Genomic DNA, 24,098 nt, shown 5'->3' with positions numbered 1-24,098 from the left:
CTTGCCCCTCTCCCAGCACTACCAGACATGTCTGTTTCTTGTTGTCATTGTCTTTTCCCACAAATTCCTCCACCTTTATCCCGTGCCAACCCTCAAACCAGCTCAGAGATTTGCCTCTGAGGCAGCATCCAAGACCCACATTTCCCATGACGCCCAAACAATCTCAGATCTTCATTTCTTGGCCCTTGCTGCTCTATCCCATGCAGCGTTCAGGAAGGAGCTCCCACCTTTCAGGTTCCAAATTTACCAAAAAACCTCAATCGCGACTTTTAACGTCACAGCTTGGCCTGGATTAGGATGCAGTCCAGTACCTGAGCCCCAGTGGCCACCCCTGCACAGCAGCTGCAGGAGGCAGCGCTCCTCACCTGCCTGGCAGCAGCCAAAATTCAGCAGAGGGAGCGGGCACAGGGTGCGGGCAGAGGTGCGGGCACAGGGAGCGGGCACAGGGAGTGGGCACCGGGTCCGCGCCGCCCCCGCGCCCGGCCCGCGCGGCCGCCGGCAGCTCGGCATGAATGAACCGCGCTCCTCCAATCGGCGCCCGCTCCGCCGCGGGCCGCCCCGCCCATTGCCCCCGCCGGCCAATCCCGTGGGCAGCGCCCTCCCGCCGCCGGCCAATGGCGAGCGGGCGGCGCGGGGCGGGGCCCTACCGCCGGCGGCGCCCTATGGCGGGGCGGCGCGCGCCACCCGCGGCGGCGGGCGGGCCAATGGGGCGCGGGGGCGGGGCGGGCGCGCGGCGGCCCCGCGCCCCGGCGCGCGGCTCTAAAGCGCGGCGCGGGCGGCGCGGCGCACACGCGATGGCCGCCGCCGCGCAGTACCTGCCGCGCTCCGCCGCGCTCATGCACCCCGACGGCGACCGCCTGCACCAGGGCACCACGTACCGCGAGGTGCAGAAGATGATGCACCACGAGTACCTGCAGGGACTGGCCCCCGCCGCCGGGCACGCCGTCGGGCTGGCGCACCACCAGTGGCTGCCCAGCGCCGGCACGGACTGGGGCAGCGGTGGGGGCGGAGGGGGCGCGCACCTTCCGCCCGCCGAGCACGCCAAGGGCGGCCCGCCGGGACCCCGCGAAGAGCTGTCGGCCGCCGCCTTCCACCACCGGCCGCACCTGGTGCACCAGCCGGCGGCGGGCGGCGCGGCGGGCGGCTGGGCGCAGGGCGGCGCGCACCACCTGCCGCCCATGTCCCCGCCGTCGGGGCAGCCGCTGCTCTACGCGCAGCCCTACGCGGGCCTCAACGGGATGCTGGGCCCGCCGGCGCCCGCGCTGCACCACGGGCTGCGCGACCCGCTGGGCGCCGAGGAGGCGGGAGGCCACGAGCTGGCGGCATCGCCGCCGCCGCTGGGGCCGCCCGAGCCGTCGGACGAGGACGCGCCCAGCTCCGACGACCTGGAGCAGTTCGCCAAGCAGTTCAAGCAGCGGCGGATCAAGCTGGGCTTCACGCAGGCCGACGTGGGGCTGGCGCTGGGCACCCTGTACGGCAACGTCTTCTCGCAGACCACCATCTGCCGGTTCGAGGCGCTGCAGCTGAGCTTCAAGAACATGTGCAAGCTGAAGCCGCTGCTCAACAAGTGGCTGGAGGAGACGGACTCCAGCACGGGCAGCCCCACCAACCTGGACAAGATCGCGGCGCAGGGGAGGAAGAGGAAGAAGCGGACGTCCATCGAGGTGGGCGTCAAGGGCGCCCTGGAGAACCACTTCCTCAAGTGCCCCAAGCCCTCGGCGCACGAGATCACCTCGCTGGCGGACTCCCTGCAGCTGGAGAAAGAGGTGGTGCGGGTCTGGTTCTGCAACCGGCGGCAGAAGGAGAAGCGGATGACGCCGGCCGGGGTCCCGCATCCCCCCATGGAGGACGTTTACGCACAGGCGGACACTTCGCCGCTGCACCACGCGCTGCCCGGCGCCGTGCAGTGACTGCCCCGCGGCCCCGACGGCGGCGCGGCGGGCACGGGCAGCGGGGGACGCGTTTTAATTTATTCTCAGACTGGCCCGGCCGCCCGCTCTATTTATTCGCCCGCCGGAGCCGCAGCGGCCGCCGCAGCAGTAGCCAAAGGTTTGCGATCTCTAATTTATTCCCTTCCTCGCGCGGCCGGGAGGCGGCGGCGCCCCCGGCTCGGCCCCTCCCGCTCGGCCCGGCCCGGCCCGGGGGGACGCTTCGAAACCATTTCCCGGCCCGTCTCTATTTATTTCTAACCGTGCGCGGAGCTCGCACCACCCTCCCGTTGGTGGGTTCAGTCCGGTCCATTCCCCTGGGGGTTTCGGTTTTTTGTTTGTATCTCTTATTGCAAAACCAATGTAGACTGCGAGGGTACGTTTCTATTTATGTTATAGTAAATATTTTATTACTTACATAAACCATTTACCCAGGAACCGGTCTCGTGTCGTCTTTGCAGGCTCGGAGCGCGGCCGTCGGGGCCGGTGGCGGCCGAGGTCCCGTTGCCGGTGGCCGCCGGGGAGCCCCGTTCGCGGTGTCGGCGGTGCCCCCGCGCTTCGCACCCGCGGTGCCCGGCGGGCTTTGCCCGGGCAAGCCGCTTCCCCTGCGTGGATGCTCTTTGTGCACCTTTCCCCGCAGGGTTTTTGCCGATCCGAGCGCGGCTCTCCGCTTCGGGCGAGCCGCTTCCCCTGCGTGGATGCTCTTTGTGCACCGCCGTGTTCCCCGCACCTTTCCCCGCAGGGTTTTTACCGATCCGAGCGCGGCTCTCCGCGCTGCGAACGCAAAACGGCCCGCACGGAACTTTCCTCTCACGTATCGCAGGGTAATCCACGCACGCTGGTGCTGCTGAGTAGATTCTTTCTGCTCAAACCACGCTCTTCGCTTTTTCTGATGTCACCAGCTTTTCCTTGTCGTGGTTTCATGCCCGAATATTTGGTGGTTTTGCCAAGAAAACGCAGAAAAATGTATTTTCAGCCTATCGGTTCTTGGAAGAGGGATCCTGCATCTCTAAACCTTCTCTTGCAGCTCCAAGAAAAGTCGCATGTGAGGATTGTTTGCCTTTGCAGGTCCTTGGATTCCTGCGGGGTTTTGTGTGTTGGGAGAACTTTTGAAAAATGTTCCCACACAGAGCTCTTGCACTGATTAAATACTTGATCGAAATCTGGTAGCAAAGGACCAAATTCTTTCTTTTTAGTTGGCAGAGAATTTACTGATGTTCTCAGACACCTGGCATTGGATGGTTTCCCCACTTTATTCGGCACAAATTATGTGCTGTGAAAACAGAAGCTTTAAAGGGGATTTTCTAGCGAAAGCACGGCATTGTGCATTGCAGTTTATGTATAATTCTTTTTAATATATATAAAAATTTCTAACATACCAAATGTAACTTACTCTTGAAAATTTATACTTGAAGATTCTTGTCTTCGTTGCAGTTTGATTTTGTTGCATTTTGTGCCTTTGGTGGGGGTGTGTATTACTTGTCTAAGCAATGTCACATTTGCCATTGATAATGTTATAATTTAGTGCATTTTCAATGTTTCTTATAATGTAGCTATTCTACATCAGCTAATTCAAGACTATCAAGTTCTCATTCAAAATTCAAAAAGTAAACTGATTTTTGAGATTTTAAAATAAAGTCACTTTGAGCAGTTATTTCATCAAATAGCCTGTAAAGAAATGGCTCACTCTGTGATACAAACCAGCTAGTGAATGCTGTGGGTTAGGGTTTTAGTAACTTCCCTTGGCATGCAGAGCATAATACAAAATCTCACTTAAAGGGCTTAGTGTGCAGTGTGTGTTCTGTCAGCTTTTGCTACAGGCTTAGCTTCCTTTTTTATAATGAGATTGGTTTTTATAGAAGAGCAGAGAATGGTAGGGCTGTGGTAGGGATCCTGAATTCAAAAAGTTTTGCTGTTTTTACTGAATATTTACTAATTTCTAAATAGCTCTGCAGATGTAGTAGCTTAGATGATACACTCCAGTAAAAAAAGTAAAGGAGGAAGATGATTTAAGGATTTGAGTCAATGTATCATGACAGCATTTAAATTAATTTCCAACTCTGAGAATCTGTCCTGATCTGTTACCTCGTGTGTTCCCCACACATGTACCATTGTTTTTAGTGTTTTGTCATGCTGTAATTGCAGCCTTTGCTTAAGAATTTCTGTTTGACAGCCACGCTTTAAGGGAAGAAACAAAACTGAACAAAAGAGGGGTTTTCTTGTTTGCTTGTTTCTTAAAGAAAACAAACTCGTTTGCATTGAATGTTTAATTGTACTGATTTTCTATAGTAGGAGACATTTCAGTAACCTCTTCATTCTGAACTAACCTGGATGGCAAACAGGATTTGTATTGATACTCAGAAGGGCAGGGTCAGTTTTCACATTGTGTTCTGCTAAGGGATGAGATGTGCTGTGAGTGCTGGGGAGGATGAGCACCCTTGGGTTGTTCAGTGTGTCACATTCTATAAGGCGCTGGCAGCCCTGCTGCATTAGCTCTCTCGTGCTGTTGAGCAGCAAAAATAAAATACTCTTTGTATATCTCCTTGCTGCAGTGCTCAGCTGCTCTAAAAATCAGATGCCCCAAAGGTTTGCCTATCTTAGAATAACTTGTTAGTTTTCCTGGTCAGGGATTAAATGGCAATTACTGGGGGAAGACTTTTTTTCTTTTTTTTTTTTTTTTTTTTTGGGTGGTTGTTTCTCACTAAGGTGAAAGCATGACCTCATACTACTACATCAGTAGTAAAGCAAGAAAAGGTAGGACTGTGGTGTTGGTCCACTAAAGAAAAGCAGAGGTACAAATACTTATTTAACAACGCAAACAGTAAACATACAAAGTAGGAAGTGTAGATAAGGAACAGAAGCACTGCCAGTGCAGTTTAGAGAGGGGTTTAGGTCTGTGCTGATGGGAAATCCTTGCTCTAACCCAGAGCTTTCTGCTGCTGAGCAGTGCCTGGCCCCAGCACATCCCCTTCAGAGCATTCAGGCTCTGCTTGGTCCCATGGTGGCAGCAGGCTGTGCTTGGGGCAGTGCCATCCATCACCAGGGGCTGGGCTGATCTGCTTGCCTTGCCCACAGTCCAGAGGGGCTGCTGGGCCAGGGTTTACATCTCACCCTGCTGAGGGGCTGAGCCAGGGTTTACATCTCACCCTGCTGAGGGGCTGAGCCAGGGTTCACATCTCACCCTGCTGAGGGGCTGAGCCAGGGTTTACATCTCACCCTGCTGAGGAGCTGACCAAGGGTTCACATCTCACCCTGCTGAGGAGCTGACCAAGGGTTTACATCTCACCCTGCTGAGGGGCTGACCAAGGGTTTACATCTCACACTGCTGAGGGGCTGAGCCAGGGTTTACATCTCACCCTGCTGAGGGGCTGAGCCAGGGTTCACATCTCACCCTGCTGAGGGGCTGACCAAGGGTTTACATCTCACCCTGCTGAGGGGCTGAGCCAGGGCTCTTTGGCCACATGGGGAAGTTGGTACCCGGTGAATGCAGCCCTGGTGTGGGCTCAGCCCTTCTCGTGCTCACAGAGGGGTGTGAGCTGTGCTGTGCCCCCCTTGCCAGGGCAGACAGCCTGTCTGTGTGCTCCAGGGACAGGGGAGGGCAGCTGTGCTTCCCACATGCTGTCATCTTATAAACTGGTTATTGGTGATTTTGGGACATTGCTGTTTTCTGTTAGGCTGACAATATTCAGTAGGGTATCACTTTTCCCCTTTCCCAGTTGCCTATCAGCTTTCATGCATGCTTAGGAGAAGGTTGTAGTATTCCAGTGTGCAATTTCTTCCAGTTTTCTTGTCTTACAGCATTCTTGCTGCCACTTGCAAGAGCAGGGAATGCTTGCTGTACAACGACTGCAGGAGTGACTGCAGCACAGCAGTTTGCCTGGCGAGGCACAGTCACTTGTAATTACTAATGCCATGTTCATCTTACGCTTTTCACTGAATCTGGTCTCTTCTGAGGGCTGCCCAGCCAGACCTGTGCCTGATCCCAGCACTGTGCTGTGGTGCAACTGGCCCCTAATGAGCTAAGGCAGCAGCTGAAACACTATCATCTCTTTACATGAAAACTCAGAGCATCAACATTAACACCAAAGAGTCTTGCTCCCAGTTTTGCCCACTCCTGCTTGCTCTCTCCCCTAGAAGGAGACATTTCAATACCATCAGGTTAAACAAATCTTGTAATTCTGTGCTAATGATGTTTGCATATATTTTAATTTTATGCTAACTCTGCCGTTGGTTGTTTGGAGCTGGATCAGCCCCAGGACAGCTCAGAGTTGTCACTTCACAGCTACTGGAAGCAGATTTGGTTCCTGCTCTGGGGCAGAACTCCACAACTCTGGAATTCCTTCTCCTTGTGTTTTCCTTACATTTGGGCTGTTTGAAATGAGCCCATCCTGGCTGGTGACTCGGAGCTGGTGCTGGCCCTTGCCATGGGCTGGGGATGGGCACTCATGGGGGCTCTGCCTGCTGCCAGTGCCTGCTGCCCTCTTTTCCTGGGGCAGATCAGCCCCAGCAGGACCAGGAGCAAGCTTGAGGTGGCATGGGGGGTGTTTTGGTTTTGTTTTAAAATGCTAAATGTCCATAAATGAGTGTCTGCTCTCGCTAAATTTAATATTACTGCTCATGGGGACCAAGGCCAATGTACCTTCCTGAAATGAGCAGCTCCAAAGCACAGGTTTTCTGCAGGCTTCCACCAGTGAGTGCAATGGTTTGTGGTTTGCTCAGTGGGCTCTGAGCAGCAGGGCCGTGTATGTGCCTGTGTAGCAAACACACAGAGAAGGAGCTCAATGAAATCTCTCGTGGGAGCCACCACTGTGCTCTGCCAAGCTGATTTATGGGCATTCAGCTTTGCTCCCACTTGTGATTTGCTGTGAGTAGGAGTGCCCAGCAGCAGAGACGTGGCCACCTGCACTTCCTCAGGTGTTCTCCTGCGTCCTTGGAGGAAGCTCTGCCAGCAGAAGTTCCCCCAGTTCCAGTTGGAGCTGACACGGCCCAGTGTCTGTGCCATGCGTGGGGATTATGAGACTGCAGAGGCTGGGTTAAAGCATGTGGTGCTGCTCACACCATGTAATGTGCATGTTAGATCAGCCCTCATGAATATTTCATAGTCCTTGGTATCACATTATTTTTGGTGTTGGGCAAATTGAGCGTTATTTCTTGTAAAGGTTTGACGTTGCTTCCCTGGCTCAAACGCTGCCGAGGGTGCTTGCTGCAGCGAGGAATGCTTCTCATTCATGCCAAACTTTAAAGATGTTTCTTTGTTTTCCTTTTTCTCACCTTTCTTCTGGAGCATTCTGCCTGATCAAGGCATTTGGGCAGCACCAGCAGCATCCAGGACCTGTTTCCTTGTGCACTTTGGCTTCTCTCAGCTCCACAGGGAGATCTGCTCTCCATCACTGTACCAGATTCTCTAGGGCCAAACCTCTCAGCAGTTACCACAGCCACAGAACAGGATTTCCTACAGCATATTTCCAAGCTGGCAGCATATTTAGGGGAGGTGGATGGCTCACTGAAGCTGCTCAGCTCTGTCTCAGGAGCTGCGCCCCAATCAACTGTGTCCTTCAAAGTAAATCAATGAAAAAGTGCACAAAAATCTTCTTGCAAATATCACATATATGCACAAGAGGTGCTGGAAATTCCAGCTCTGCAGTCAGGGATCAGTAGAAGGTATGAGGGAGCCAATGGGAAAATGGATATCTTTATATTTTATTGTACATTTTGAGTTTTATTGGTTTGGAGGCTTTTTTTGTTTTGTTTTTTTAAAGCAAAAATCTGCCTTGTGATTTTTATTCCCTGGAGCTCACTGTGTATTAGTGCCTCTCAGTCACACTAAAGGCTATGTGACTGAGATTATGCTGGATCATAAATTTGTAGCCAGACAAAACTCTAGGAAATGAATTTACACATTTGCATCTTTTGCAGTGATTTGCAGGATAAAGAGTCAGGCTATTACATTAGATGTCTTTATGTTTGGAGATGTTTTAAATAAATAACTAGTTTTAAATTGGAGATGTTTCTTCAGTCATGTTTAAGAATAACCTGGTTGCAGGCAAATCAACAGAAGGACAGGTAATAAGGGAGTTGTACAGGAGAGTGATTATGAGATCTGCTACAACACAAACTTTCCTCTAAAATGCTGTCACAACTCCTGCATTTTACTCCCACATCCCCCATTCATTTTCTTAAGAACCATGAGAAACATTTAGGATTTTTTTTTTCCCCCCCAGTGTTCTTACTTCTCATGAAGTAATGTCATAAACCATGCCATTAAATCACAAGGGTTAATTTACACAGATTGCTGAGCCACCTCAGCAAAAAGAGCAGCAGCATCCCCGTGAGATGCAGAGGGAATTCTCAGTGCCACTGTGGGAAGAGCATTGCCCTGAGATGCAGAAGGAATTCTCAGTCCCTCCATGGGAAGAGCATCCCCGTGAGATGCAGAGAGAATTCTCAGTCCCTGTGAGCATCCCCGTGAGATGCAGAGGGAATTCTCAGTCCCTCCATGGGAAGAGGATCCCTGTGAGATGCAGAGGGAATTCTCAGTCCCTCCATGGGAAGCACATCCCTGTGAGATGCAGAGGGAATTCTCAGTCCCTCCATGGGAAGCACATCCCTGTGAGATGCAGAGGGAATTCTCAGTCCCTCCGTGGGCAGAGCATCCCCGTGCACAGCAGGGACTGATCCTCGCTGCCCTGCTCCCCTCCCAGCGCTGTGGGTTTGTTCCTGATGTGCTCACAGCGCTCCTGGCCCTGCTGCCCGGGGCTGTGGGGAGCAGGACGGGCTGTTTGTGTTGAGGAAAGCGCTGTGGAAGGCACCACCCTCTGCTGGAGCTCTGCCCTCCACCAGGGGCTCCAGCCCGAGCCGGGCACTGCAGCCCCGGCTATCCCGTCCCGCAGCTCTGGCTGGCCCTCAGCAGCACCTCGGGGTTATTTCATGCACATGTGGGATGTTTTATGCACGTGTGGGGTATTTCATGCACGTGTGGGGTATTTGCTGGGTCCCCAGGACGAAGGCGAAATGATGAATCTGACTCCAAATTCTTAAAGGGCTAAATTTCTATTCTATTCTATTCTATTCTATTCTATTCTATTCTATTCTATTCTATTCTATTCTATTCTATTCTATTCTATTCTATTCTATTCTATTCTATTCTATTCTGCTATACTAAAACTATACTAAAGAATAGAGAAAAGATACAGTCAGAAGGCTTAACAAGAATGAGAATGAAAACTCCTGACTCTCTCTTCCAGAGTCCTGACGCAGCTGATGGTGATTGGTCATTAAGTAAAAACCATTCACATGTTGGATAAACAATCTCCAGACCACATTCCAAAGCAGCAAAACACAGGAGAAGCAAATGAGATAATATTGTTTTCATTTTTCTCTGAGGCTTCTCAGCTTCCTAGAAGAGTCTTGGCAAAGAGGATTTTTCAGAAAATATGACAGTTTTTGGTGGTTTTTTTTTTTGTTTAGTTTTGTTTGTTTGTTTGTTTGGGGGAGGGGGTTTGTGGTTTTTTGGTTTTGTTTGTTTGGTTTGGGGTTATTTTATTGTTGGGGGTTTTTTTTTGTTTTTTGGGGTTTTTTGTGAAAATCTGTCCTGTGATTTTTATTCCCTGGAACTCACTATGTGCCTTTCAGTCACACTAAAGGCTCGCAGGATGGGCCAAGCACTGATGCTCAGAGTGACTTGGACACTAAAAGCTGCCTGTCCAGAGCACGGTGCTGCTCTCCCTCCACCTCCTGCCCAGGGCAGGGCTGGCTCTGTCCCAGGAGGGCTCTCAGCTCCCCAGCCTGGCTGTGGGGAGCAGCCCTGCAGGCTGGCCCAGCCTTGCTGGTGCTGGGGACAGGCACAGGTCAGCGTTGCTAAAAGGGAGAGAATTGAATCAATATCTGGAGCGTTTGATATTCTGCCCAGTGGAACACTTGTTATGTCTTTAATTACTATTTCTAAAAGCAGCGTGGAATGGAAAGCAAAAGGCAGAAATAAATAGCAAGGGGTGATCAATTGGGCGTGAAACCCTTGTTATTGATCACCTTTAACCTCTGCTTAAACTAATGACAGAGCTACCATTTAACTGTCCCCAGGCACAAAGCACATCAATTGTACAAGTGCCACATAAATCACGGTGGGCTGCAGCAGGCTGGGAGTGCCCCTGGGGCCAGCCTGGCCCTGGGGGGCTGCAGGGGGGCTCTGCTGCACTGGAGCACCTGCCCCAGGTGAGCTCTGCTCTGATCTTCTGCACAAAAAGGCTCCTGACAGTGAAAGCCCCATCACAGCTCTTAGAGCAGCACAGAACTGAAGAAATGACAGAATTTCCCCTCCATGCCTCTTTCCCCATGGAGATGAAAGAAGATTTATGCTGCTGAGGATGCTCCACGTGCCACGGCTGGGGCAGCACTACTGAGGCTGGGTGAGTTTGCAGAAAAAAGGACAGAGAGGGCTCAAAACAACAATCCTGTGTCAGCAAGTGTTTGGGGAGGCAGTGACATGGCACAGAAAGAATCTCCTGTTCCCGTGTGTCTTCAACTGGCTGTGCTGGAATTGCCTATGCTGCTTTTTATGGGGGTAATTTTTAAAATTCTTTTTCTAAAAATCCAAATGTGCAATGGGCAACAGAGTGAAGTCAGCACAGCCTTGCAAGATAACAACAATAATATTCATTAACATCCAATCTACAAATTATCCCTTGAAACCCCAGCCTGGAGATTTGCCAGTTTTCAATACATGACAACGTTGTCTAATATGTTTCCAGCTCAAGAGCATTGCCAAGGCTGTGCTGGACGTGTGGCATCACAAAACCATCAGCTGAATGTCCTACCATGCACAGGGCAAGGCTGGGCCTGCCTTTTGAGGGGGATATTTATCTTTAAGACAGGATGCCTGTTCTGCAAATTCAGTCCCCCAAGGAATTAGGAGGTGATTTTTTTTCTTGATGTTCCCTACTCTTGATATTAGTGAAAGCAGAGGACAGCTTTCAAAAGGCTGCTTGTTTCCAGAGCTGTTTAGGGAGCATTTGCACTGAGCAAATGGAAGGAAGGAAAGGAAGGAAAAGGACAGTGGGGTCCCAAGGAGCAGGGTGTCTGTCTGTTCATCCCTGTTGGAACCCTCTCAGGATCCTTCCTGTCTCTGCAGGAATGAGAAGATCCTGTCCCAGGTGCTGTTAGATGGGCTGCATGATGCTGAGCACTCATTTGGCATGGAGGATCCATGCACATCCTGGGTGGATTCATCCTGTGCAATTCCCTGGAGGATTTTCTCAGGACACCCTGGGTTAATAAACATTTTGCCTTTGTGCTGCCATTTGGAGGGTTTCTACTGAAATCTTAAAAATCCTTTGGGTGTCCTCATCCATCAGCCACTGGAAACATTATTGATAATACAATCATTCCTTTTTTGGTCACTCTGTTTCACTTTGGGTTTTTTTTTTCCTGCTGAAATCCTGTCATTTGTCACTGCTGGAACGTTGAGAGATGATTGGAATCTGCCCAGGTACAGCACAGGAGCCTTGCAAAGGCAAAGCCCATGGAGGGGAGGCCTCTGGCATCCCTCTGCACCCACCCTCACAGGGACAGCTGAGGCAGGTCTGGGGACACAGCAGGTGTGACATCTCAAGCCCTGCTCTGGCCAGACTGGGGTCCTGGGCTGTGCCAGGGGATCCCTGCACTGGTTTAGGTTCCCTCAAGCTCATGGTGAACTCCATAGTGTTGGCAACACCAGCCTTGATCCAGTCCCCCTGAACCCCCAGTTTAAAATCCAAGTGAAAATTCCAAATAATGGCTCCAAACAACGGTGGTGGCTCTGTGATCTGCATTGCCCCGGTTTTTGTCTGCTGGCCCCAGTGACAGAGCTGCTGTGAGCCAGCAGAGCTCCTGCTGCTGTGCCCTCCATCCCTGCAGGGATGGGGACCCCTCTGCTGCCCTGGGCAGGGCTGGTGTCAACACAGGCAGAAGGAATAAACCATGGGTGCCTTAACTTCCACTTTCTAGGGGCCAAGCACTGATGCTCAGAGGGTGATTTGGACACTAAAAGCTGCCCCTGTCCAGAGCACTGTGCTGCTCTCCCTCCACCTTTTGCCCAGGGCAGTTGTTGTGCTGTGATTTCAGGGTTTACCCCAGAACCTCGGGTCCCTGCCCTGAAGATTCCCTCCCAGGTGTGTCAGTCACCTCTCCTTTCCCCTCCCAGCACTGTCTGTCACTCCTGGAATTCCAGAAGGGCCTCGAGTGATTGGCAGATCCAAAGGATGCCCTCTACCCCTGGGGGGCATTGGGCCATCCAGGTGTCCTTTGTCCCTTTGTCCCTCCCCTCCTGTCCCTGCTTGGTGCCTCCCTGCCCCTTCCCTGCCCCTCTCCCTGGGGTTAAAGGAGCAGCAGCCACGGGCTCAGGGAGTTCTGTTGGAGCTGGTGCTGCATTCAGAGGCCTGAGGGCCAGAATAAAGCTCTGGATCCAAACCCTCCATCAGAACCGACTCCTTTCCTTCACCATCCCCTTAAAGCTTCTCTGCCAGAGGGAAACCCCAGGAGCAGCCCCTGTTATGGGGGGAAGCTCCATCCCAGCACCACCAGAGCTCCTGCAGGCCTGGACTTGTCTGCAGTGCCAGCTGCAGCACCCAGGCAGGAAAAAGTGTCTGTGTGTGAAACACCACACACCCAGGCAGCCAAAAGTGTCTCTGGGGTGAAACACCACACACCCAGGCAGGCAAAAGTGTCTGTGGGGTGAAACACCACACACCCAGCAGCCAAAAGTGTCTGTGGGGTGAAACACCACAGTGCCAATATTTGGTTCAGCACTAAGGGCCAGACAAGCTCAGGCATGTCCTGTCCAGCTGTATTGGTAAATATTCCAAAAGGCAGGGCTGGCTCTGTCCCAGGAGGGCTCTCAGCTCCCCAGCCTGGCTGTGGGGAGCAGCCCTGCAGGCTGGCCCAGCCTTGCTGGTGCTGGGGACAGGCACAGGTCAGCGTTGTTAAAAGGCAGATAATTGAATCAATATCTGGAGTGTTTGATATTCTGCCCAGTGGAACACTTGTTATGTCTTTAATTACTATTTCTAGAAGCAGCGTGGAATCTCAGAGCAGAGAGACATCCCACAGAACCTGCTCTGGGCCCTGTTTCTGCCATGGAGGATTCACCTGGTGCTTGTGGAGGACCCCAGAGGCTGCAGTTCCTGCTGCTGGTGAGGCAGAGGAACATCTCAGTGCTCAATAAAATCCTCTTCCATGTCAGTCCAGAGGGGCAGAGCTCCCCACTGCCAGCAGCTGCACTGAGAGCTTGGCATGGATTTGCATAGATGAGATGATTTCTCCTGCCATTCATTCAGCCTCTCTGTCTGCCAGCTTCCCTGCTCCTCTCAGGAATCTGAGGTCCACACAGGGAGCATTCAGCTGGCCAGCAGCTCTTTACTGAGCCTTGCTTTGCACAGATGTCCCCAAGCAATGCCATGAATTGTTGCTCTATAGTCACTGAGCTGTTTGGGAAAACATTTCAGATAACTGTCCTACGCACTGGGGTGACTGAATTGATGGCATTTGAATGCTCAAAAAGATAGTGTGAATTAGAAACAATGCTGTCCCTGTCACAGGCAGCAGGAGAATTCCAGCTGGTATTTTCATTGTTAATGATCAAACCCAGAGCACTGTGTGGCCTTAATACCTTGGAAGGGGCTGGAGAAATGCACAAACCAGCCTGTCACTTCCCCTTCTGGATTTTCCAAATGCCAGGGAAGGAATGCTTTTAAAATTGTCTTTCAGAGCTCCACAAGTGACTCTGTAGCTTGGCTGTGGGATGGGGAGGGGAGAAAAGGGACAACAGTCGTGGTAATTGCCAGAGAACTGTGATGGGCACCAAATTTGGGAGCTCCCCCAGCCTTGGGTGGCAAGGTAGCACCTCTGCCCACAAAGGTGGGAGCGAACAGGCAGTGGTGTGTCAGAATTCAGGACATCCCTCTGGCTGTCCTGGACTGCCAGGACCCCTGCCCGGGGGGCTCAGAGACCCTGGCACAGAACCCAACACCCCTGTGGGTTTGATTATGACCCATGGAGCAAATTACCAACCTTAGATGAGGATCTGCAAGCCACAAAAGTTTAAGTAGAATGACAGTGAATTTATCACAGGGTGAAAAATAGATTTTGGGGTTTTTGGAATGGGGGTTCAGGGGGAAAAGATGGAGGAATCTGGGCGTGTCCAGCCTTTCTCCTTCTTCTTCTTGGCCTCCATCTTCTGCTGTGATGGTGGCACTTTTGGATTGGTTTAGAGTAGAAGCTCACTGTCTAACACAGGTGATAGGTATTGGGAAGTTATTGAAAATATTATATATGTAGTTTTTAGTATAAAAAGATAACAGCCTCTGACTGTCCTGCTGAGTGGACCTCGGCTGAACAGGAGAAAGAATTTTATAGCTAAGAAACAATAAACAACCTTGAGACCGAGAACTGAAGAGCTCTGACTCCTTCTTCGAGCACCAGGCTGGGAAAAAGAGACTTTTTAAAATATTTTGGGGTCACCCTGACCAGCAGAGACCCTGAGAGTGGTGCATCCCATGCAGTGGCAGCAACACTGCTGGAGGTGCTTGGCAGCCAGGAGAGCTCTGCTGCATTGGGCTTGGCAGAGCACAGCCACCCCAAGCATACATCATCCAGAGGAATGGGCACTTGGGCAGCACATTACAATAATGCATCATTAGAGTGCTGTTGCTATGGTGATGTATTAGGGCAATACATCATTAGGTACCTTCCCCTGGTGATGTATTGCTCCAAACATGGCTCCTGCCAGCACCAGCACAAGGACCACAGGGGAAGGCTTGTCTTTCTGCAGAAACTTCACCCTTCCCCTCAGGAAAAACATCTGAGAGTGCTGGCTTCACTGAGGAGGCACAGGGCAGGGGCTGGCCCCTCTCTCCTGAGCCTCTTTCCTGGGACTTGCTCCTTGCTGAGCCTGGTGCTGTTTTCTGGGGACCCAGTACCTGCATTTTAGTGCATGTGGGCAGAAGGATCTGGGATAAAATGTGGGCAATAAGGATCAGTGATAAAATGTGGACAGAAGGATCTAGGATAAAATGTGGGCAAGAAGGGTCTAGGATAAAATGTGGGCAGAAAGATCTGGGATAAAATGTGGGCAAGAAGGGTCTAGGATAAAATGTGGGCAAGAAGGATCTGGGATAAAATGTGGGCAAGAAGGATCTGGGATAAAATGTGGGCAGAAAGATCTGGGATAAAATGTGGGCAAGAAGGATCTGGGATAAAATGTGGGCAGAAGGATCTGCCAGTGCTGCTGGACAGAGGGACAGGTTCTGTCCGAACCCGAGGGTCTGGGGCATTTGTGGGAGCTCCTGCAGAGCTGCTGGGGGCTGGCGCTGCTGGGGCCCCTGTGAGGGGCTGCTCTCTGCTCCTGCTCCCCGTGCCCTTCACTCTGTGCCCTCAAGCAAGGGCTCCATCACTCTGAGGAAACTCATCCTCTCCCAGGCAGCCAAATCTGCTGGGGAGCCATGGGTGCCACACAAGGGTGGCACGTGTGGTGGCAGAGGACACAGATGGACCCAAAAAGGAACCCATGGCTGCTGCTGCTCACCTTCCCATGAGCTGCTCCCTTGGGATCACTTCTCCCTTGCTCTTCTATAAATCTATTTTGTATTTTTATATTTTATATTTGCAGCTTATATTAATATAACATAAATATAATATAATAATATAATATTAAAATTACTAAATAATATTACTAATATAACTAATATTATAAATAATATAATATTTCTATAAATAAAACTAATAATATAATATAATATAATATAATAATATACTATTAAAATTACAGATTATATAAATAATATAATAACAAATATAAATAATATAATGTTTATATAAATAAAACTAATCATATATAATATAATAATATAATATAATATTAAAATTACGGATTATATAAATAATATAATAACAAATATTAGAAATAATATAATGTTTACATAAATAAAACTAATAATGTAAATAATATAAAATATAATATTAAAAGTGCTAAATAATATAAACAACATAATATAATAACTAACAATATAAATAATATAATATAATATAATAATATTAAAATTACTGATAATATAAATAATATAATAACAAATATTAGAAAAATGTAATGTTTATATAAATAAAACTAATAATGTAAATAATATAAAATATAATATTAAAATTACTAAATGCTATAAACAACATAATATAACAACTAACAATATAAATAATATAATATTTATAAAAATAATTTTTTTTTAAGAATTCTCCTTAGCCCTGGCTCTAGCCTGGAATGAAACCAAAAAGGGGAGCCCAGGAGAAGTTCCAGCCAGCTGGGTGCTCAGCATCCCTGGGCTCTTTGCAGGGCTGCACTCTTTTCAGCTCAGTGGGCTAAATAAATTGCTTCCTAGAGCAGATTGGGAAAGGAGGTTTCCTTCACTGCAAACTATGTTGTGTGCATCAGATATAATTTGATTTTAATTAGTGGACAAGAAAGCAGCATAGTTAATAAAGTATGCACTGCCTTTTGCAGGGATGCCAGTCTTGAATTCCTAGAAAATGCAATCAGATCAGAAAGACCAGGGCAAAGTGAGCCAAGGCTGAGCATGTCTGGGGCATTGCAAACTGAGTCCCAGGAGAGATCCCTGACCCCTGTGGTATCCCATGGTCAGGAGCACAGCAGAAAAGCGTTTGTGGAGCTCATGCTGTGATTTGGTGTGGAGATGTGCCAGCTGCATCCAGGGACTGTTCACTGGCTCCCCTGCCTGCTCCCAGCTCAGGCAAAGGAACAGCTCCTCACTGCTTCCCTCCCTTTTTCCTGCACCTGGAGTGACCCCAGAGCCTGTCCCAGCTCCCTGGTGGGGCACAGCTGTCCCAGGGCTGCTCCTGGATCTCCAGCACTCTCGGGTTGCTGTTGTTAATTGCTGCCCTGAGATGTGCAGGATGTCTCTGCCTCAGCCCAGACAACTGAAGAACGAGTCTGGACTCTTCACTTTTCACTCTTGAGGTTGTTTATTAATTCTTATCTATAAAATTTTCTTTCTGCTCAGCCGAGATCTGCTCAGCAGGGCAGCCACAGGCACTCTGACCGCCCCAAGGGTGGTGTTGTCCTTTTATACTACAAACTACATATAACATATTTACACTTAATTCCAATACCTATCACCTGTGTTAGACAGTGCACTTCTACTCTAAACCAACCCCAAAGTGCCAACAGCACTGCAGAAAATGGAGAACAAGAAGAAGGAGAAAGGCTGGACACGCCCAAGTTCCTCCATCTTGTCCCCATAACCCCCACACCAAAAATCCTAAAATCTACATTTCCACCCTGTGATAATTTTATTATTATACTATTCAAACTTGTGTGACTTTCAGGTCCTCATACAAAGCCGGTAACTTGCTCCAGGGGTCACAATCAAATCCCCAGGTGCTCTGGGCTGTGTGCCAGGGTCTCTGAGCCCCCCAGCAGGGTCCTTGGCCACTCTGGACACCCAGAGGGATGCACTGAGTTCTGACACAGCCCTGCCCAGGGGATGCGGGTTCCCCAGCAGCCCTGGCTGCAGCTGCTCACACACAGCAGCTTGTGTTTGGGCAGCAGCTCTCCTGGGCTCTGTTCCCAGCACTGTGGGCTCGTGGTTAGACCACTTAAGAGCCAGGCTGCCCCCACATCACCCTGCAGATGCACACTTCCTTCCCCTGAAATCTCCGTGGGAGCAGAGCCTGCCCACTGAGGGCACGAGGGCAGGAATAAGAGCTCGGTTGTGCAGGCTTGAAGTATGAAATAACATCCCCTGGAACTGCCCTGCTGCTGGTTCCCCATCATTGTAGGGTGAGAGACACTCCAGGAGAGCAAGGCTGCGTCTGCCCCTGCTGCTTTTAAGGGCTCAGCACAATGCCCTGCTCCCAGCACCATCTGCAGCTCCAGACCCAGGCTGCTTTCAGCTTCTCAATCAATTGGGCTCACTTAAGAGATAACCTGAGCCTGTGGGCACAGCTCTGATTGGTTTGATCAGCAAATCATCCCCAGGTAGGGCAGAGGGGTTTGTGTGCCCTGGGCAGGAGCTGGGGGTGAAGCTCTCCTGGCAGAGAGCACCCGCAGCAGGGGCAGCCCCCAGAGGCCAGGGCAGGGTTATTTAAAGCTCTGTTTTCACTCTGTTCCCACCAGGAGACTCAGCTCCCACCCTGACACGTCTGGAAGGGAGTGCTTGAGGGAGGCTGTGGGCATCTGAGAGGAGCAGAGCTGCCTGTGCTGCTCCAGGGCCACGGGGTGTGCAGGGCAGCACAGCTCTGTGAGGCCAGACCTGGCTGTGAGGGATGTCACACATCAACAAACATCACTGTCAAAAAGGACAGGAAAAGGTTATTTACCAGAAAACAGGCCCAAAAGTGGCATTGCAGCAGTGACATGTGCTGTGGCCACGCTGCCAGGGCTGCACCCCGTGGTGGCTCAGGGGGGTCAGGGGCACTGCTGCGGTGCCAGGGCTCAGCCCAGCAGCTCCTCTCTGTGCCTGTGGCCAGCCTGGTGCCACCAGGATGACAGCAGCCCAACATTCTCTCACTTTCCCTGCTGCAGGAGTGATGGTGTGCTCAGAGCAAGGCAGGCTGAGATTTCAGACCAAGCACAGATGCCCTGTGGTGCTCCCCTGACTGCTGGGCTGGGGGACCTGCTGTCTCTGTCCCCTCATCTGCTGGGAACTGTGAGTGTGCTTCTCTGGGCATTTGAGAACAATGTTTTCCAAAAAAAAACCAGACAAGGTTATTAATTTTCAAGGTAACAGCAATGAGAACGCTGAGTTGCTGTTGAATTGTTGATCATTTTCTGGTGACTGCAGTGCAGACATTTGTGTGCCATGTTCACCTGTGGCCTCTGTACCTGCCCAGCCTCCACAGGTGATGCACAGGTGGGGCTGGTGAAGCCCCAGAGCCTCAGACCTGGGCTGGGGAGCAGTGCCAGGGCCAGGCTCAGGACATCTGGTAGCACTCCTGATGCCAGGGCTGTTCCCAGAGCAGCACTGAGGCCTCAGGGGTGCCCTCAGCACATCCCTGGCACAGCTGGGAAGTTTTGCATCCTTCAGAGCTGTCCTGACGCCGCAGTTCAAGGAGCCCCAGTGCTGTCCCTGCCTCTCCCCATCCCTGCCTCTGATTAGAGCCCTCAGAACAAACCTGCTAATGCCTTTCCCAAGCTCTCGCCCCCACACTTTTGCCATATAAATCACTATAATTAAAGTGTTTGGAAAATGCTTTGGGAGCCCAGACAAGCATCCCCACATGCTGCACACCCAGCTTGGCAAGCCTGACTTCCTGCTGCACCCACCCTGCTGCCCCAGGCGCTGCATCCCTTCCCTCCCCAGCACCCAGCAGGACACCAGGGAGGAGAGAGGGCCTTTCCCAGGCTGTGAACCTGCCCCGGGCTCAGCACCTGGCCCAGGCACTGCACCCAGACAGGGAGAGGCCACAGGGATGGGGCAGGACCCCTGACAGCCCCTGGCACTGTAAGAGCCGAAATGAGGGATGTGGGACTCCAGGCTGCTCTCCAAAATGCAGTTTATTGTATCCAGGACGTTACAGCAGTCCAGGGTTGTGGGGGACAGAGCTGTGCCTACAGCTGTCAGCTCCTGATGCAGGCAGGCCTGGAGACCCTTTGGTTTTGGTTACAAATGCATTCTATACTTTTCTTTTGGTTACAATGCATTATATTCTTTTCTTTGCTGAGCATCTTAATACACAAGAACTAATCTATACCTAAGTATTATATATATAACCTATATGTATATAATATATATAGCCTATATATATAGCCTATCATAACTATTATAATTACCATATTCATGTTACTGTTCTCCAATCACTAAAAGTCAGTACATTACAGTTTAAGCTAGAAGTTGGTTTTCAGTTTTCTTGCAGTAGAAAATTCTGAGACCTTTTTTCTACTTGTTCTACTGACTTGTTTGCCTGTGCTCTCTTTCTTCTTAGTAAAAACATCTTCTTGTTTGGGGTGGGTTTATCCTCTGCTCTAAGCCATAAAAACCCCTTCTAACTAACACACCCTTTGCCTCCTTGGTTATCCAGTGAGACTGGTTCAGCAATTCTTTTCTACTATATCAAAACTTGCTTCCATCTCTATTCTTTCTTCAGATTCTACATTCAAAAATCTTTCTGCTAAGCATCTGTGAGACTTTCTTGTCAAACTTTCATCCTTCCCAACATGGCAGCACCTGGACATGCTGTCTGTGAGGGGACACCAGCTGCTGGGGGATGCTGCTGCTCACAGCTCTGTCACCTGCTGGGACAACCAGTGCTCTCCACTGTCTGCTGCAACCTGGGAGTGGGGAAACCTGGGGAGAAATCCCCTTTGAGAGGGCATGGGGGGCACCCTGCACCTGGACCTTCTGATCATGTCAGGGAAATGAGCCCCCAGGATGGGTCTGCCCATGGGCCCTTTCTCAGTGACACAGAGGAGGCAGCACAGGTGAGCCCTGAGGAGCCCTGAGGAGCCCTGGAGGAGCAGGTGGGGCCCAGGCAGGAGGGCAGGGCTGCTCTGGGACTGGCAGAGCCTGCTGGGATGGCCTGGGCACCAGGATGAGGACCCAGCTCCCCCCTCCAGCACAGCTCTGCAGGGCAGGAGCAGGTCCCATCCTGCCCTACACCAAGGCATGAGGAACACCAGAGCTTTTTGGCCTGTGTTTTTAACCTGGAGCAGAGCAGTCCTCCAGGAGCCACCACCTGGGGGGAAAAAAAGCCATTTTTCAAGCCATGGGCAGCAACATCCACGAAACATTAATTTTTAACACTGAGCCCCTGGAGTGCAGATTAAAGCAACGGCGTGAGGAGGCAGAGGGAAGGAGCAGAGCGGCAGGCAGGGACACAGAGCTGCCTGAACGGGAGTGGCACAGGCATGCAGTGGCTCTCAGGAGCCCTGGGATGTGGCCAAGCAGGCACAGTGGCCTGAGCAGGGCAGCTCCTGGCAGGGGGAGCCTCTCTGGACACCCCAGTGTGTGTGTGGCTCCTCTCCTCACCATCCCTGGAACCACCACCACCTGGTGGCCTGGTCCCCTCCTGGCCTTTTGATGTGTCCCCAGGCCCCTCATCCCCATTCCTGAGCTCCAAGCCTGTGGCTCCCTCCCTGTTTGTCCTCTCCTCTCCCTGTGCTCTGTGCCAGGAATATTTGACTCACCTGGACTTTCCCTTCCATTCCCGAGATCCCTGCTGCTCCCTGCTGCCAGCCCTGCCACAGCAGCCCAGGTGCCACCCTGGGGCAGGGCCACCTGCCCCCCCAGCACCCTGGGCACTGTCTGAGGGTGGGAATGGACCCCTCAGCACCCCAGCCACTGTCTGGGGTGGGGAATGGACCCCTCAGCACCCCAGCCACTGTCTGGGGTGGGGAATAAACCCTGGGCACTGTCTGAGGGTGGGAATGGACCCCCAGCCACTGTCTGGAGTGGGGAATGGACCCCTCAGCACCCCAGCCACTGTCTGGGGTGGGGAATGGACCCCTCAGCACCCCAGCCACTGTCTGGGGTGGGGAATGGACCCCTCAGCACCCCAGCCACTGTCTGAGGGTGGGAATGGACCCCTCAGCACCCCAGCCACTGTCTGGAGTGGGGAATGGACCCCTCAGCACCCCAGCCACTGTCTGGAGTGGGGAATGGACACCCAGCACCCTGGCCACTGTCTGGGGTGGGGAATAAACCCTGGGCACTGTCTGAGGGTGGGAATGGACCCCCAGCCACTGTCTGAGGTGGGGAATGGACACCCAGCACCCTGGCCACTGTCTGAGGTGGGGAATGGACCCCCAGCCACTGTCTGAGGTTGGGAATGAGCCCCCCCAGCTCCTCCCCAGGGTTGATCACCTCCAGAGCTGGGTCCCAGGTGTGCCCCAGCCCTGTGCTGCCTGCAGGAGCTGTGGCTGCGCTGCCCAGGTCTGGATCAACAGAGAGGGGGAGTTTTTGTTCAACCATCACACCACAGATGAGGCTGAACCAAGCTTTGTATGTTTTGAATTTTCTTGAGCAGCTCTGTTGCAGAACCCGACCCACCAATTTTTAGGCATTTTTCAAATAGCACACAGGTGAAACTGAAAGAAAATGCCCCTGTTTTAATCAGAAACCCTGAGACAGGACAAATTGAAGGTCCTGTCTGATTAATCACCTGGGGCAAAGGGTATGCTCCTGTCTCTACAGGTGCAGGAATTAAGTGGGTCCCAGCCAAAACCATCCAACCATATCACACCCCAGAGCCTGCCCCAGGGCAGCCATGCAGGGGCACCCCTGCATCCCCTGCACCTTGGTGCTCTCCCAGTCCCCAACAAGACTGAGATCCACGAGCAGGGATCTGCAGCTGCCCTTGAGTGGCCACGGTGGGGATGTTACAGCCTGGCAGAGCCCGTGACCATGGCAAGCTCTGCTGTTGCTGCCACTTGCTGATCCTCAGCAGGGAGGGTTTGGCAGCCCTGTGCAGACAGAGCTCAGTCCTGCTCCCAGCTCCTGCTCAGCGTGTATTTTTACCTTTTAATGAAAGCAGCTGAGCTGCCTGAAGTTGCCTCTCAACTCTTCTCTGGGGCTTGGGTTGCCAAGAAGTGATTGATGCATTTAATGGAGGCAGTGGGTGCAGAGGAATTTGGCAGGAGCCCAGGCTCATGAGACACAAAGGATCTGCAATTCCTGCTTGGGCTCTCTGGGCTCTGCTCTCCCAGAACAAACTGGCCTGTGGGGGGATCTGTGGGGTATTTTCGGGGTCCCCACGATGAAGGAGGAATTGATGAATCTGAGTCCATGTTCTTAGAAGGCTAATTTATTATTATATTTTAATATATTTTATATTGTATATATTTATATTATATATATTATATAAATATTTATAATATATATAATTATATATTATACATTATCTATTATATATTATAAATGCATGATAATATATAATTTATATTATAATATCTATATTATTATATTATATAACATCATATTATGATATGGAATGCTATACTAAAATTATACTAAAGAATAGAGAAAGGATACCTACAGAAGATTTAACAAGATATTCATGAAAAACTTGTGACTTGGGGCTTCAGGCACTCAGAAATTCCCTTTTTTGGTGCCTAATTTGGGAAATTCCCATTTTTGGTACCCAATTCCCATTTTTTGTGCCCAATTTGGGATTCAGGCACTCAGAAATTCCCATTTTTGCTGCTGGCTCAGTCCAACACAGCTGATGGTGATCGGTCATTAAGCAAAAACAATTCACATGTTGGATGAACAATCTCCAACCACATTCCAAAGCAGCAAAACACAGGAGAAGCAAATGAGATAAGAATTGTTTCCCTTTTTCTCTGAGGCTTCTCAGCTTCCCAGGAGAAAATCCTGTGCAAGGGGATTTTTCAGGAAATATGGCAGTGACGGGTTCTGCACCCTGGCTGGGCAGCTGGGAGCTCAGGAGCCCTGGGAACAGGGCAGGGGCTGAGCCTTGGGGAAGGGTTTGGGGCAGGGAGGGCTGTGCAGGGGCTGAGGCTGCAGAATCCAAGCCTCTCTCGGTGCCTCTTTGCTTTTCCTCCTGCTCTGAGCAGTGTTTGCCCCCACACTGGGGTGAATGTGCACAGCAGACGCTTGCCTGGTTTTGCATGCCCACGCTGCTGTGAGCCTGCGTGTGAAAGGGATTTTTCCTTCCATTTCCTGGAGAGAAACCCCCCTGCCATGCTTGGACTAGTTTGGGAGCAGCCCACACAGCTTGCACTCAGCACACCTCAATACCTGTGCATGCTGCTCCTGACACTCACATGCACACGTGGGAGCCAGCCTGCACCTGTGGGAGCTCCCTGTGCCACACCTGAGCGCTGGCATGTGCCCTGTGACACCCCCAGACAGACAGGTGTCACTGCAAACCAACCCAACACCTGGCACTGAGCGCTGGCATGTGCCCTGTGACACCCCCAGACAGACAGGTGTCACTGCAAACCAACCCAACAACGGCATTGAGTGCTGGCATGTGCCCTGTGACACCCCCAGACCTGTGACACCCCCAGCCAGACAGGTGTCACTGCAAACCAACCCAACACCTGGCACTGAGATATTTCTGCAGCCTCCCCTTCCTACAGGAGCCCTGTGCCAGCTCCAAGGTTCAGAGCAGTGCAGTCGGCAGCTTTTGTGCCTGCAGCCTTCTGGGAGGTATCAGAGGGCGACCCTTGGC

At 51.3% G+C, this 24,098-nt stretch overlaps 1 protein-coding gene across 1 annotated transcript; it reads left to right on the top strand.

The window, feature by feature from the left end:
- The first annotated feature begins 794 nt into the window (after positions 1-794).
- Positions 795-2,347, top strand: POU3F1 (POU class 3 homeobox 1). Its single transcript, XM_066564917.1, has one exon. The coding sequence runs from the start codon at positions 795-797 to the stop codon at positions 1,908-1,910; it is 1,116 nt and encodes a 371-aa protein (XP_066421014.1). The 3' UTR covers positions 1,911-2,347.
- The last annotated feature ends 21,751 nt before the right edge of the window (positions 2,348-24,098 follow it).

The sequence above is a fragment of the Molothrus aeneus genome, chromosome 23 (assembly GCF_037042795.1).
Source record: "Molothrus aeneus isolate 106 chromosome 23, BPBGC_Maene_1.0, whole genome shotgun sequence".
NCBI classification, from domain to species: domain Eukaryota; kingdom Metazoa; phylum Chordata; class Aves; order Passeriformes; family Icteridae; genus Molothrus; species Molothrus aeneus.
This window is presented reverse-complemented; position numbering and strand designations above follow the sequence as displayed.

Excerpts from the sequence above, each read along its gene's own strand:
- POU3F1 (XM_066564917.1), top strand. The coding sequence starts at position 795 with ATGGCCGCCGCCGCGCAGTACCTGCCGCGCTCCGCCGCGCTCATGCAC.